General features: G+C 37.1%; 1 protein-coding gene across 1 annotated transcript in view; it reads left to right on the forward strand.

The window, feature by feature from the left end:
* Window positions 1-229: 229 nt before the first annotated feature.
* The window catches only part of cubn (cubilin (intrinsic factor-cobalamin receptor)), an 86014-nt gene continuing 70763 nt past the window's right edge, over window positions 230-15480 (forward strand). The window contains exons 1-8 of the mRNA XM_034571787.1: window positions 230-369; window positions 555-675; window positions 7091-7186; window positions 7536-7574; window positions 7659-7760; window positions 9397-9500; window positions 10181-10307; window positions 11012-11180. Coding sequence (XP_034427678.1) covers window positions 248-369; window positions 555-675; window positions 7091-7186; window positions 7536-7574; window positions 7659-7760; window positions 9397-9500; window positions 10181-10307; window positions 11012-11180 — 880 coding nt within the window. The 5' untranslated portion in view covers window positions 230-247. The remainder of the gene's footprint in view (window positions 370-554; window positions 676-7090; window positions 7187-7535; window positions 7575-7658; window positions 7761-9396; window positions 9501-10180; window positions 10308-11011; window positions 11181-15480) is intronic.

Here is a 15480-nt window from a genome sequence, read left to right on the forward strand (position 1 = left end):
CATTCTTCTGCTTAGTGCTAACCCTCTTCTGACATCTACAAAGCAAACACACACCATGTCACACAAAACAAGTTATTTATCTCCTACAATCATGTGAGGGACATCCTCACTCAATAATAAAGTTAACCACCTTCGGTAAATCATGATGTGCTTTATGGTAGAGGTATCAGGTCAAAGTCTTGGCAGTGAGTAGCTCAAAAGAGCTCATTAAAGCATTTTGAGTGTCCAGGCAAGACATCTCTTTTCCATGGCTGGGACACGGCAACTATCATGGCTGTTCTACATTCTTCTTTTTCTTCTGGTGGAACTGCAAGGAGAGCCAAGGGACACAGAACAACGACGAAACAAAATGAACCTCAGCAATGAGCAGTGAGTGGGGTTAGCAGAGCACATGTAGGATGTATTAGTATAGAAATGAATCAAAAATACTGTTATGCATCTTAAATATGTGGGTTTGTTATGTATAAACTTCAGATGTGCTTTGGTTTATAAGCAGCTCTTTAGTATATAAAGTGAGTAACACTGATACCTAAGGCAGGCTCCTTTGACTCTAGACCACGCATGCTGTCAGATAACGGTCACCTTGTCTTCATCACTGGGGACAATAAAGAGATCCGCTTCCAGACAGGCCAAGTTAAAGTGGGTGATGAAGACCTCACCCTACTTTTGAGTCAGGTAAGCTATGATTTTTTACATTATATGACAGAGGACAATCTTATAGCGATAAGCTAAACGCAATAGTGCAGTGGCTCATATGATCAAACACTGCAGCTCCCATTTTCATATGTGGATATTTTAGTAATAATGAGTCAATACAGTTTACAGCTTAAATTTGAAACTTTGTCATTAACAGAAATAGATTTGGATCTGAAGGGAATTTTGCATAATGAAAAATAGTGTACAACTGATGGTCACTAACCACGCGATGAATACCATCATGCATTTCGCTCGCGGTGGAGAGACGAGAGCAGCGAGGTCAGCAGGAAAAGCCTGATCTGTCGTATAAATGTAAATATGAGAAAAGCAGCACATCACAGCACAAATTGCAGGATAGAGGTTTATTTGTGCGAACAAAGATTGTCATTCAACATGTTTTTTTACCTTAAAGTATTAATACTAAGTGTAAAAGATCAAAAATTTCATAGGGAATTTCCACTGGCCAACGTTGTTGCTTTGACAATGACGTCATTGCCGACGCAGAGAAAATGCGCAGAGTAGTGTCCCAGAGCGTTGTTTTCTTTTCCCGATGAGCTCACTATATAATTCTCTGTATAGAAATCACTATATAGTGAGGTAGGGAATAGTGAATGAGAGGCTGATTTCGGACACAGCCGTGTTTCCTTTGTCAGTTTCTCTTGTTCCAATGACTTGTGCTTTTAAGGCTTTTCTTGTTACCCTCCTGTTTTTCTGCATGTTTGGACCCTGTTTTTGCATTAAGTTTCTTTGGCTCATGATTGTCTGCAATATAGGACATTTTTGTTATTTTCACCTGAACCTGGGTCTTGCCTTCGGGTCCTCCACCTCCATATTGTGACAGAAGCATTAAATCACAGAGGTTTCTTCCCCCATGCATACAAAAAACAGAGTGAAATTTAGAACCACTGCTCTAAATTTAGATTGTCCAGACAAACATGTGGTATTTCACACTTTCTTAATCCTTACTCCTTGTCGGGTTAATGTGTGAATTAAAAAAAAAGGCGAATTAAAGTTTTGTTTTCCTCTTTAATGCATCTGAGCTTTAACAATGTTATTCATAACAGGCTTTCTCAGCCCTGCCACTTAAACTATTTTCTAATACCTCCAAAAAATGTATGTAAATAACAAAATTAGTATAAGATGCATACAAATGATTGCAAGTGAACTAGGATACTCTTTGATTGGGACAGCCTTTGTCAAATGTTGGGGTCTTGGTATGTTTAGTTATGTTGATGCCCTTATTTTAATCTATAAAGTTTAATTTTACTTGTCGAAACACAACCTGGTTGTTGTTCTCAACATCACCATCATAAAAACTGTAAACCAATTATCTTATCCAAACAAGCTGGAAATATTCACTACTGGTCTCATTATAACTACTTATGAGCTTTTACACAGGTCAGAGCCTGCTGCTCCTCATGTGAGACTATGAATGATTAACATGTGTGGAAGCGGACACAGCAGTTTGGACAGAAGTGCAATAGATGTCACGTGTAAAGGAGAGCATCAGAAAGATAAGGGTATTTGCAGCATTGATTAGAATAAACACTTTGTAGCATAATGGAAGGTCAATGAGTTGATGGATTATTGTCAGTAATGGTCGAGTATCTGAGGAGAAATATTATATATCAAGCAGTCTTGTTGTAATCATAGTCAATGGTCAGCAGCCACCACGATCAGGATCCACCATCAAGATCGGATGCCACTATAGTCCAAAGTCATTGTCAGCTGCCGCCATCAGGATCCACCATCAGCTGCCACCTCGTGGTCCACCACCATTATCAGATGCCAACACGATACAGGATCCGCCATACAGGATCCACCATTACGATCACGATCTCTGATACGCGATCCACCATCATAATCCACGATGTGGCTGCAGCCGCGGCCCTGGATCTGCGGACGATAAGGCAAAGGGACTCCGGGGAAGAAGTCAAGTCAGTAACGTGTTGATGAGATATTAATTTCTTTGATGTGATAAGGAGGGAGAAGAGGAAGGAGAAGCTGGGAAGAGAAGCTCCATGTGTCATGTGTCCCCCAACATTCTAGACCTATAGCAGCATAACTAAGAGCAGGTCTAAGACAAGCCTGGGCCGGCTCTAACTAGAAGCTTTATCATAAAGGAAGGTTTGAAGCCTACTCTTAAACGTACAGATGGTGTCTGCCTCCCGAACTGAAAGTGGGAGATGATTCCACAGGAGAGGAGCTTGATAGCTGAAAGCTCTGGCTCCTACTCTACTTTTAGAGACTTTAGGGACGACAAGTAAGCCTGAATTCTGGGAGGCAGTGCTCTAGTGGGTTGATATGGTACTATCAGCTCTTTGAGGTATAATGGTGCCATATTATTAAGGGCCATTTATGCATTTGTTTAATCTGAATAGTCACCAAGTGTCCACTGATGTAGCACTGAGTCTTGAGAAGTGGGACAAAACAGGATCTAATATTGAAAAAATAAAACCTTAAGCTTAGACAAATTAAACTGCATGTATGTATCTACCATGTACTAAGCTACTGAGGTGTGTTGATACAACCTCCCAAATTTTCTCTTTTTTAAGAAAATGTGCTTTTTGCCTTACCAACACCATTTTGTGACAACACCATCAGACACCAAAAACGCTAATTTATTTTCATTCACATTATGCTAGACCTATAAAAACTATCACAAAAATAAAGTTTCACCAAGGCTGACAGAGCCCTCGAGAAAATTACTTTCAATAGGTATATATTTTTTTATTACAAAGGTTTTCGTTATTTTTTTTATTTTAACTTTACCTTAAACAGCAATCAAAATGTTTTTAAGACTTAAAAACACATTTTCATTAGGTTTTCACATATAACCAATAATTTCTCAATAAAAAAAAGAAATATCATACTGAAATATTATCAAAATATTAATCAGATGGAGGCAATATAGACCTGACAGAGTTAACCCATATCTGACGGTGGTGAAAAAAACACACAAAAAGAACACTCTCAATATTATAAACCAAATTTCCTGCATTAGAGAGGGAGTGTTTCTATGTATCTTCACCATTATGTGTGTAAGCACTATGTTCCCTCAACTAAACCCTGATAGAGTTGATGACTATGAATTCACAAAAGCAATAAAATATGCAGATAATGCTGATGCCACATATTTAGTATTTATATATTATGAGACAAACTAATAACCTATTTCTATATTTATACCTTCCCATTGAATTTCAACTCCGTTATTTGCCTGTCACCACCGTCAGAAAGGAAATCTGACAGAGTTGACATCTGGCGGTGTTGACATAATTGTTATTTTGTTCACAAAACAAATGGAGTTCATGTAGCGGCCATTTTCTTTTCAGCTTTGTGCTACATGCTAACAGAACCTACTTCAGGAGAATAAAATGATCTAAACATTCTAAACAATTTCTGAGGAAAGTGGAAGATGGTGTTGTCATATCATGGTTGTGACACAGGAAATATTAACATTAAGATTAAGATTATTTTAAAACTTATTTGACCCTGTCTGCCATGGATGCACTCTGCATAGGTGGAATGTGAAAATGGATCCTTCAGAGTGACTGCTGCCCCTAATATTGCCTGATTTTATTACATTTTAATGAATTATCTGACGGTGTTTACAAAAAGTGGACACAACTTTGAAACCTTATGAAACAAGCTTGTGTTATTGAAAATCAACTTTGCTCTGATATGAGATATTATTAAGTGTTTCTTTTGATGAAACAAGCTCTTTTTAATCCTTAAAATACTTTTATCCATTTTATTGCACATGAATGATTGAACCCTTCTCTGTGGACATGCTGTTTTAGATGTAGTGGGAAGACAGTAAGTGTCATAGATTTGATATCATAATTATTAAATTAAATTGAAGGAGATAATTGTGTTGAATATATTCTATTATTAATCCCTCATAACATCTAAAATTTTAAATATTTTCATTTTTAAACTCTGATGAGACAGGGAGATTTGTTTGCCTTTGCTAAATTGCGTTGGCAGAATTATGCTTCTCAGAGGGTACATGCAACACGACTGTCATATACAGTAGTTGTATTTTTATAGTAAATATATAAGCAACCCCAGATAAGTATAATTTTGATTTCTGCTGTCATGAGGAAAACCAAGGAACATGTCCTCTTGACACATTCCCTACTGTAAACCAGTGTACATTTAAGATTTGACTTGATAAAGCCCATATTACTGATACAAGCCAGCCCTAAACCATGCCTCAGCCAGAGTGACCATGTGTTTCATTGTCACCTCTCTTATCAAGGCTCTTTTCTTGGCAGCCAGCTCTTGGAAGACTCATTCCTGTTCCAAACTTTTTTCCAGAGTTCAATCAATCAATACAATTTTATTTGTAAAAAAAAACGTAGAGGGATCCCTCTCCCAGGATGGACATAAGTGCAATAGATCAATCAATCAAATTTTATTTGTATAGCCCATATTCACAAATCACCATTTGTCTCATAGGGCTTAAAAAGGTGTGACATCCTCTGCCCTTAACCCTCAACAAGAGTAAGGAAAAACCTCAGAGAGAGCCACTTGTGAGGGATCCCTTTCCCAGGACGGACAGAAGTGCAAAAGATGCCACGTGTTACGGAGAACATCAGAAAAAATATATAGAGTATTTACAACATTAAATTGTTAAATACAATTTTCACTATTGAGTGTAGATTGATGAGGGGGAAATATTTAAATGATATATAGGCTGCAACATAACTTTAGATATGTGAACGGGCCTGAATACTCTCTGAATGCATTGTTGGGTACATTCTGTTTTCTTTTGCTCACATTTTTGTCCCTATCTGGTACAGTTGCTAAATCTAGGCTTATTTACATTTAATTTTATATTCATATTCACCAAATACAGAAACATATAATTTCCTACAGGACCTCAATAGTGTATCAAAGGTTCCCTGGATTTGAGAATATGTTTTTGCGAAATTAATATCGGATATATTTGTTTTAACCAGCTATTTAAAACAAATATATCCGATATTCATTTCGCAAAAAATAGAACCAGTCGAATCACTCCAGCTCTCTTTCTGTACCAACTTGGCCCATCTCAGTGTGCAGATGTTTCAGAACTAGGTTCTTTGTAAATTGCAAGGGGCACTCTGTCTGTGCTTGTCAACTGTAACAGAAGTTTTGAGGGGACCTCTCAACAAATAAGTGCACAATTCCGACGCACAAATAGAATGGCACTCTACCAATTGAGTTGCCTTTATTATGCCTCCACAGCCTGTATGTACATACACTGGCATGTCATGTCTGCCCTTCGGTGTGTCCCACTGTTGTTACAAACATTTAGTTGGAATTCAGGGTGAACTTTGTTGCTCAAAGGTCACGTTCACTGTGACCTCACAAAACACAAATTTGTCTTGTGACAGCTGAGCTGAGATGTATGAAGAGCATCCTCAAGTAGGCCCTCTGCTGCTCAAGGTAACATGTTGCAGTGTCTAGAGAAGTGGTGATGGTGTCTTCTGTGGACCTGTTCACCCTGTTGGCAAGCTGGTGAGGGTTGAAGGTGGCAATGCGCTCTCACATTCGAATGAAACTGAAACACTGCAACAAAGTTTCAATAAATTTCAACAAAGTTACACAAGCCGTCACTTTTAAAGAGCAAAGAGGATGGCGAGGACAGAGGCAGATTTGCCCATCATGAGAGAACATGGGGAAAAATGCTGTCATATTTTCAGCTGCATTAAAGAAAAATTGCATCAAATTTAATTTACAATTAACCATACATAACAGCGGTTACAGAAATTTGAACACCATTATCTGAATCAAATTACAATAAAGTCACACACGACCCACCACGTAAAGAAGAAAGAGTGGCACATGCATAGGCTCAGAAACAGATATGGATAAAAAAGATGATCCATTTGAGGATTTTCAAGAGCAGCGCAGGTGGCTCAGCATGCAGCAAGAGAGAGAGAGAGAGGGCGAGGGAGGGGGAGAGAGCACCATTACATTTTTCCTCTCGCGCACCCCCTAGAGGCAGCTCGCGCACGCACCACACTTTGGAAATCCCTGCACTAAATGAAAGCAATTGGATGGTAATCATTGAGACAGCTGACAACAGGCTTTTTTGGCACAGTAATGATTGTGGCAGACTTTTCAGAGAGGATGGGATAGTATACCTAGACAGGATGAGTTAAAAGACCTCAGCGAGCCAGTCTGTGCATTCCGTCAGCACTCATCGTGTTACACCATCAATCGATGTAATGTATGTATTGCTTTAGGCACATGCCTCACATCATGCTCTTGCATACTGAAGATGTGACTGGGAATTTCCGTGGCTGCACTAATTTCTTAAAAATATATGGAAGAATTCTTCAGGCAACATTTTGTCTTCAGCTTTTGTATGCTAAAATGTCTGTGAATGCTTTGATTTCAGATCAAAAGTAACAAAGAGGACATTGATAACATTAAGTCTCATGGAGGTGGAGTTCCTCCTGATATCACCAACAAACTAAACCACCTCAATACTACGGTAGGACATTAAAAACTATATGTATGTATGTATGTCTGCATGTATGTATGTATGTATGTTTGTCTGCATGTATATATGTATGCATGAATATGTGATGAGTAAAATAATTTAATTCCTCATTATTTATAATCATATCAATCTATCCTGGCTCATTCAGCGCATTTGGATTTCCCCTCCATTTTTTTAAGTGTGGATTTTATTGATGGAGTCAACAGATCATTGTGTGTTCATAATAAAAGCTTCTACAAATGTATCTGTCCAAATAAACGTTTCTTAATATTGTGAAAAGAGTATATATGTTGACAATGCATTAAAACACATTTTCAGTGCTTCTTTCCATGCTTTCCAGGTGTCCACACTTGAGAACAAAGTAACTGCACTTGAATCGGTGAGACATTTAGGAACTCTTTGTTGTAATGGCTTGAACTGTACCACATATGTTTCATGTTTTCTCTCCTCTTTTCTCACCCAGGCAGTGCAGAGGGTGTCTTGCAACAGTAATCCCTGTCAAAATGGAGGGTCATGTCTGAATCTTTTCAACTCATACCACTGTTTGTGTCCTGAAAACTGGGCAGTGAGTTCCATCCTGTTTTGTTACATTATGGGGCTGGTTATTACAATTGGCTCTCTTTTTGTAGTTTGATTTAACAATTAGAATAATGTTTTTTTATAAAAAAAAAAATCTTACACATCCCACTAGCCAGGTAGAACTGCAGAGGCCAACATGGTTTTTATAATGATTTCCACATTAAAACCATGATTAAATACATCCAGATTATTATGCAGTAATTACAAAAAATATTTACAGCAAAACTACAGGGACAGAAGAAAAATCAATGGATGGAGCACAAAGCAAATAAGACACTTCATTCCATCAATCACACATCAATTACAATAACACACACAATTATGGAATCTCCCTGAGGTGTACAGAAGGAGTCATATGTTTTGCCAAACACCCTGGATCAAAACTGTGGTGAGGCATCCAGCCTATGATTAGAGGAAGATTCAGTCCCTGCAGATGATGATCTAGAACCAGAGTACCTTCAACCTAGAGCAAGGATATGAGTATAAGTTTAACCTGTAATTCTTTTTACCTTTAAAATTATAGTTTTACTCTAATTTTACTGGGCAGGCTGAGGCTTAAATAACCCATTTTAAATATAAAAGGTCAACAGATTCGGTGAAACTGTGAAAACAGAGTGATCATGGATTCATAATCATTAGCAATGCTGCTCTACTCTCCATTAAACCAAAACAATATAAGATAAAGACTTGTAACATATTTGAAACTGTATTCCAGGGTAATCAAATCAAATCAAGTTCACATCTTGGAGAAAAGCAAGACACATTATATGGTCAGCCATCCTGCCTCAGAACTGTTCTTTCTTTATCCATGAATGAATCCTTAGACATTTAACAATGATAGAGTTTACAGTGAAGTTTGAGAGCTGTGTTAAATGGTTAGCATTTAGGAGGGAAAACCAGCAATAAATAGACAATAAATATCAGTACATACTGTTACTCTCTTCACAATACACATACACATCACAATACGGACACAGGTCAGTTCTTGTAAACTGGCGTTTATTGCTTTGGCATATCCTGTATCTCTTTCTGATAAATCCTCATCATCGTTACACCATCATACCATCACACCGCCATGACAGCTATATTTTTTAGAATGAACACGGTACAAAATATATCAAAACATTATGCAACACATGGTATGGAAATGAAGACAGTAAGTGATGTTCAGTGCAAAATACATTTTACAAGTTACGTATTTAGCAGTGATATAATGAGAGAGCAGAAATGGGCAACATTAGTTGTGGATAAGAACTACACAATATAAATGATTTACTAATGCACATTGAGTACAACATTTTAGTAATTTATTTTCATTTATACCTGATATATCTTATTTTAATATGTTGACTTAAATCTTACACCAATTGAATTATTTATTTATTTAATGCATGAATTACTTGTCAATACTTGTATCCGGAACTCATTAATTTATATAGCAGTTCCACAGACATTTACTTCCATGCTGGTGAACAGCCATCCATCCATCCATCCATCCATCCATCTGATCTCTCTCTCTCTGTGTGTGTGTGTGTGTGTGTGTGTGTGTGTGTGTGTGTGTGTGTGTGTGTGTGTGTGTGTGTGTGTGTGTGTGTGTGTGTGTGTGTGTGTGTGTGTGTCAGGGTCCTAACTGTGCAACAGATCTGAATGAATGTCAGATGCATTCAGGGACATTTCAGGGTTGTCAGAATGGAGCAACCTGTGTCAACACCCCTGGATCTTTTACGTATGTATTAAGCTTTTCATTATACTCTAATTTCATTTAATAATTTATTGTATGTTGTTTGAATTTCGAAACATAGTTAGGGACTCTTAAGACAGATGGCTACTTTTGTACTAGCAACAGTAACACAAATTAGATTTTTCGGTTAGCTGCACTGGTTTCATGTATCCTTTAAGGCAGTAGTTCTCAACCTTTTTTCAGTGATGTACCCCCTGTGAAATATTTTTTCGGCCAAGTACCCCCTAACCAGCGCAAAGCAAGTTTGGTTGAAAAAAAGATGTAATACACAGCGCTGTGCCATCAGTTTGTTTCTCATTTACTAAACTTTGTAACTAGACACTTTCACATTTCAAACATTTGAAAGAACATCAACAAAATATTTAAAACGCCATCAATGTGCATAACATTGCTCATTTGTAGTGGTCTCTCTTAAACTATTTGGAAATAAAAACAACTAAAGACTTATTAAAAAATAAATAATTATCTCAATTATGAATAAAGATTTGTGCACATAAAAATAATTATCAACTTAAAGTGCCCTCTTTTGGGATCATAATAAAGATCTGACAGGTGGCGTGTGCCAGGTTGGGTCAAACCACCATAGATCCCTAACCCTTTTAATAAATTACTGCTGGCTAAAGCAACAATTATTGAAATTGAATGATATTTCTGTGTCTTTGCAGTTGTAACTGTTCTCCAGAGTGGTCTGGGGTTCTCTGCTCTGTCCGTTATGATGATTGCAGAAATGCAGGCCAGGACTTATGTGAGCATGGCACCTGTATTGATGCAGACCGGATTATAGCTGGACAGGTAACTAGACATTATACTAGTTAACCTTAACATTTAAAAACAACTATAAAAAAAAACACAGTACGAGTTGAACAGAGTTCACACTATTAGGTTTAAATTATACTGAAGGTGGTTTGTATTATCTCGCTACAATAATTTCCACTGCAAAAATATGAAATAAATAAAACTCAGTAGACTTGCTGACTCAGAATAATGGATGCTATTACAATGGTAAAGGAATGCTGGGCTGTAAGGGTATAAGAGAAATAACTACTAGATTTCTTATGAGCAGGGGACAACAGAAAAGATATAGTATTCACTTTTTATAGGATTGGAATGGAGCTGTTTTTTTGCCATGGACGATGGAGACCTGATATTGAAAAGATTTTCAGTTTGAACTGTTTCAACTAATTAGCTATGGTTATGAGTACTAACCAGCGGACTGAACAGTATTCCTGTCATTAAATAATATTAGTCTAGTAGTGTTTTACAGAAAACAAGTGTTTTAAAATGAACTTACCTTTTGACACACCTTCTTAGATTGTGATGACGATTGGGCAATATCAGTCTGCAAAAAGTCTCACATATCATTGGAAATACATTCATTGCAAAAAACGTATCTTTAGCCATTTGGACATTAGTTCTCATGTTGTCATGATTTTACTGTAGATAGATTGATTTTGATTGACTTTTCTCACTGTGACTGTTTTATCCTAAATAAACAGCCTAGATACCAGTGCATCTGTGAAAGTGGCTGGGAAGCTCCAGCTGGGAACCCAGCCTGTGTAGCTGATGTTAATGAGTGTAACTTACCCATCAAGCCTTGCTCCACCAACCCAGCTGTTACCTGCTACAACACTCAAGGCTCCTTCTACTGCGGATCCTGTCCTGCTGGTAATATGCAATAACACCACTCATACTGTTCTCTAATTTAAAACAGGCCACTGTGTGAAATGCAGGGGTTGGTTAACTATTAATTGTGATTAAGCTAATGTCTTAAGACAGTTGGGGGAAATATGGAAAATATGGATAGAGCAGGAGCAATTAAGGACTACACCTACTAATTAGGTGTGCGGTCATTATTAGACATATTTAATATGAACATTTATTTGAAAGCTAAATATATTACCATCTTTGACAAAGCCTTTTGTCGCTACAATTGAAAAATATCAGTTGCACCAGAAGTGTAAGAGAGTTTAAAATAATTGGGCAACATGTTATGAAGATCAACTGACTGGGCAAAAATAATCAGAAAGTAGCCATTGTGCTAATATTTATTAATATTTATTACACTGCTAGAATAACTACTATAAATGGCATTAAAAGAAAACAAAAAAACAGCTAAGGTTTTCCTCCTTAGTCACCAGTGAAAATGTCCTTCAGTTTCCTGAGGTAGGTTTTTGAGACAGGTGTCTTTTCTTTCTGACTCTGCCTCCATCCTTCATGTCTTCTTTTCAGTTTAATTAAGCTCCGTTTTATTCTACTGAAAATTATGGTTGCAGTCAAAAATATCTCCTTTCCCTACATTTTTTTTACATCAGTGAGGTCAAGGAAAATGAAAAGGTACCAGCTGTACTTACATGAAGCTTTTTTTTAAAACAACTTTATCTATGATATATGGAAGATACACTCCATCCATTGTCTATACTGCAGGTGAGTTTTGTTTGCTTGTCTGCCCACTGAGAGACATGGATGATATATGCTACCAAGTGGACAAATCACAGCTGCTGTAGTCTGTGTCATTACTGGGACACATCAGTGTGTGTTTGCTTTGTAGTTGGCATGATTGCACAAAAACAACTGAACCGATTTCCACGAAATGGGACATGACCCAAGGAATAACCCATTAAAATCTTGTGGACCCAGGAATTTTTTAAAAACTTTCTTTAACATTGCAATAAGGGCATTAGCCTTGGTTGATGTATGGACTCTCTAAGTGCCCTTCTGGTTTCAATTTATGTTTCAATGTTTAACAGTTGAATGTGTAGGATTTAGTGGCACCTAGAGGGGAAGTTGCATATTGCAACTCCTCTTGCCTTGCCCTCCCCTTCCAAGAGGCTAGAAGAATTTAAAGTGGCATTCAAACAGACATGTTGCCAGTAATGGGCCAGAGCAGCATCGGCCTACCTACATTACTCACTTGCCCAGCCAGTCAACTCTGACCAAAATATAACAACACATAAACCACCATCTGCTGATCCACCTCATTAGAGAACTAATGAGAAATTAAATTAAATGAAATAAACTATGATTATTTCTGTATTTTTTTCTGTATATTTTTAAACTGCGAATGGTTTTACACAACAGGATGTTCCAGAACAAACAGGAGGAAACACTACCTCACCACTGAAGTGGCTGCAAATTTTACTCTCCTGCAGATATTTTACCCTCTTCTTGTGATTTTACTGGGATTTACTTTTAACTGGAAGTAAAAAAGTTTTAACAGTGCATCACACTTTGACACAGAACAATTGATAGAGAGGCAATTCTTTAACAGAGAACATGTATGTGGAATGAAAGCGCTCAGGATCCTGTGGGTTTGTTCCAGTTCACTTAGTTCCTTAATTGAGTTCAGTTCAGCTAGCTTCATTAAACAAAATATTTCAAGTCAGGTTCAGTCTTTAGGTCAGTCAAAAATCAAGAAGTAAGAAGGGATGTAACAATCCTACCCCACCCTGAACTCAAGTGATGGGTATGAATGCGTGGGTGGATCTCAGTGAAAGGGTGATCATGATCCAAATCCTCAGGTTAAGGAAGTGGTCGCATTTAGTGGTGGCTCGCCATTTCCTTTGTTAGGGGGAATCCAATATCAATGGGTAATTCCAGGGAATTTCAAAAACCTTATCTGCTCAAAAACAAGGCTTTTACTATAGTAAGTCATGAAATTCCTCTATAGGCATATGGAAATTCACATCAAAGTTTTAAAAATACTAATACAACATAATGGTAATTAAATAAATGTATTATTATTTTGAACTGTACAATATCTCTACAGTGGATTATTTTCTTCATCTGGTTGCTATCGTGGTGGCAGCTGATCATGGATTATGATTACAACTAGATTGCTTAGATATACAATATGCCTACTCACGTATACCATTATCGGCAATACCTCAATCATTGGAATTGTCAGATATACATTATTGTCAGTCGTTATGTTAAACAGGCAGGTTGCCCCCTCCAACAGCTATGTAGACCCAAACTCTAGTGACTCCAATGACCGTAGGGTGGGGACTACAACTTGCAGGTATCAACAGCAATTCACACCTTGACCAAGGACCCCAATGACCCAACTGGGGAGGGCAGCGACCTGCCGGTTGAACATAACGAATCTCAACACAGGTACAAACCCCCAGAGGTTAAATACCTGAAACCTCATATTAGTCAGTAAGAACTGAAGAAGCCTTTTGATTGAGTTTGGGTAATCTGGGACATTTTTTGCAATTTTGACTTCTGTGACTTATTCTGATATCTGTTTTACACATTAGATCAACATATTATACCTGTCTGTAATCCTAGAGATGTGTTCTAACCACACCTGAAGACAGAATGGAGATACTCATGACACAGCTTTTAGTGTTCTTTGTGCCAAATAAGTAAATTCTGCCTGACTTTGATAACCTGGGACAGGTTACTTTGTAATCAGGGACAACTGTATTATGCTTTAAAAAAGCCTTAATCACCTTGCTTTATGCATACCAAGCTCAATATTACCAATTTCTAAAAAGCAGTATGGAAGAAGGACAGAGAGCTGAATAACAAAATGTATATTATTCATAAAAATGTAATCAATTCATATTAACAGTTCTATTTTTTTCATAAAGAACCCTAGTCTAAATAAAGAAACTATGACATTTATTTAAAACATTCTATTAAAGGTGTGTCACATAAAAAAAAAAAATCTATTAAATTTCTATCATCAGCCAACTACAATAACAAATTATTCATTCGATAATTCACTATTGTATTGGGGCTACTCTGGGAACAAACAGTCCTTGCAGGTGAGAGACCATCATCATCGATCAGCCCATTGTCTTCTCCACATGTTTAGTGAAACCAGAGGCTGCAGACCACAGGACAGAGTGTGCTTTTTGGATCAGCTAACTGATTATGTGTTGGTTTGCTAACCAGATCAGTTTAAACAGACTGTATTTACCGTTAACTGAATATCATATATTACATCTCTTTAGTTTATCTATTTTATTTCAGGAAGTCCCTAAATGCACATCTCCCCCATTAAGAGAACTTAAATAACTGTCCAAGATTACTCAAAGCATGCTGTCCCACATTATTAATCATGTTTGATAAAGTGGGACAACTATAAATGTAAATAAAAATGTTTAAACTAATAAACTAAATATTGGTTTATTATAAAATTTTAAACAACTCAATGCATATTTTGTTGCTTGTATACATAACAAACATAATTTAATACGATTAGGATCATTGTCCACTTTATGACGGATTTATATCCTTAACATGAATCTTGATCAAAATACTATGTCATTGACCTTGTCATGCAATTCCAAGGGGTGGGCCTCTGATTGACAATTCCCCCGCCCCCTTCTGTGATATCACCACCATGATGTTATGTGATTGCCTCACCTTTCTTGTAGCCAAATAACAGGTTTCCACCTTAGCAAAATCAATTTTGTAATTAATGTATTTTGTATTTTAGTCAGCTAAACCCTACTCAGCCCAAATCATTAAATATTTTTCTGATTCTGAATATTGTGTCTTTTAAAAATTACACCTTACCTCTCTTCTCTCACCATAATTGCTCCTTAAATATTGTTTTGATTTCCATTGAGAGATGTCTTTCCTCCTCACTTCTCACCTTATTACCACCATTATTATCCTTTCATTCATAACCTTTCTTTGGTCCGTCCATGAAGCAGTTATCCAACACTGTGTTATTATTGCAAATTGCCCTGGATGTATTTACAATTTAGCAAAGTAGCCATTCCAGGTAGCGACTTTCTGTGTTTACTTCCACGCAGACTCAGAGACGTGATCTGTTAAAGTAATATAAAAAATATTTTTATGGAAATCTGTAGGACACAATAGCTAGCCAGATATTGTGTGGGTCCTTGTTTTTGAGATCTTTACAACAGATGTCCAGCACAAAGTTGTCATGACAATTAAGCAGCAATAGTCACACATAAGAAATATGCCAGATTAAAATATGATTTAT

This window comes from Hippoglossus hippoglossus, chromosome 20, assembly GCF_009819705.1.
Source record: "Hippoglossus hippoglossus isolate fHipHip1 chromosome 20, fHipHip1.pri, whole genome shotgun sequence".
In the NCBI taxonomy this organism is placed as follows: Eukaryota; Metazoa; Chordata; class Actinopteri; order Pleuronectiformes; family Pleuronectidae; genus Hippoglossus; species Hippoglossus hippoglossus.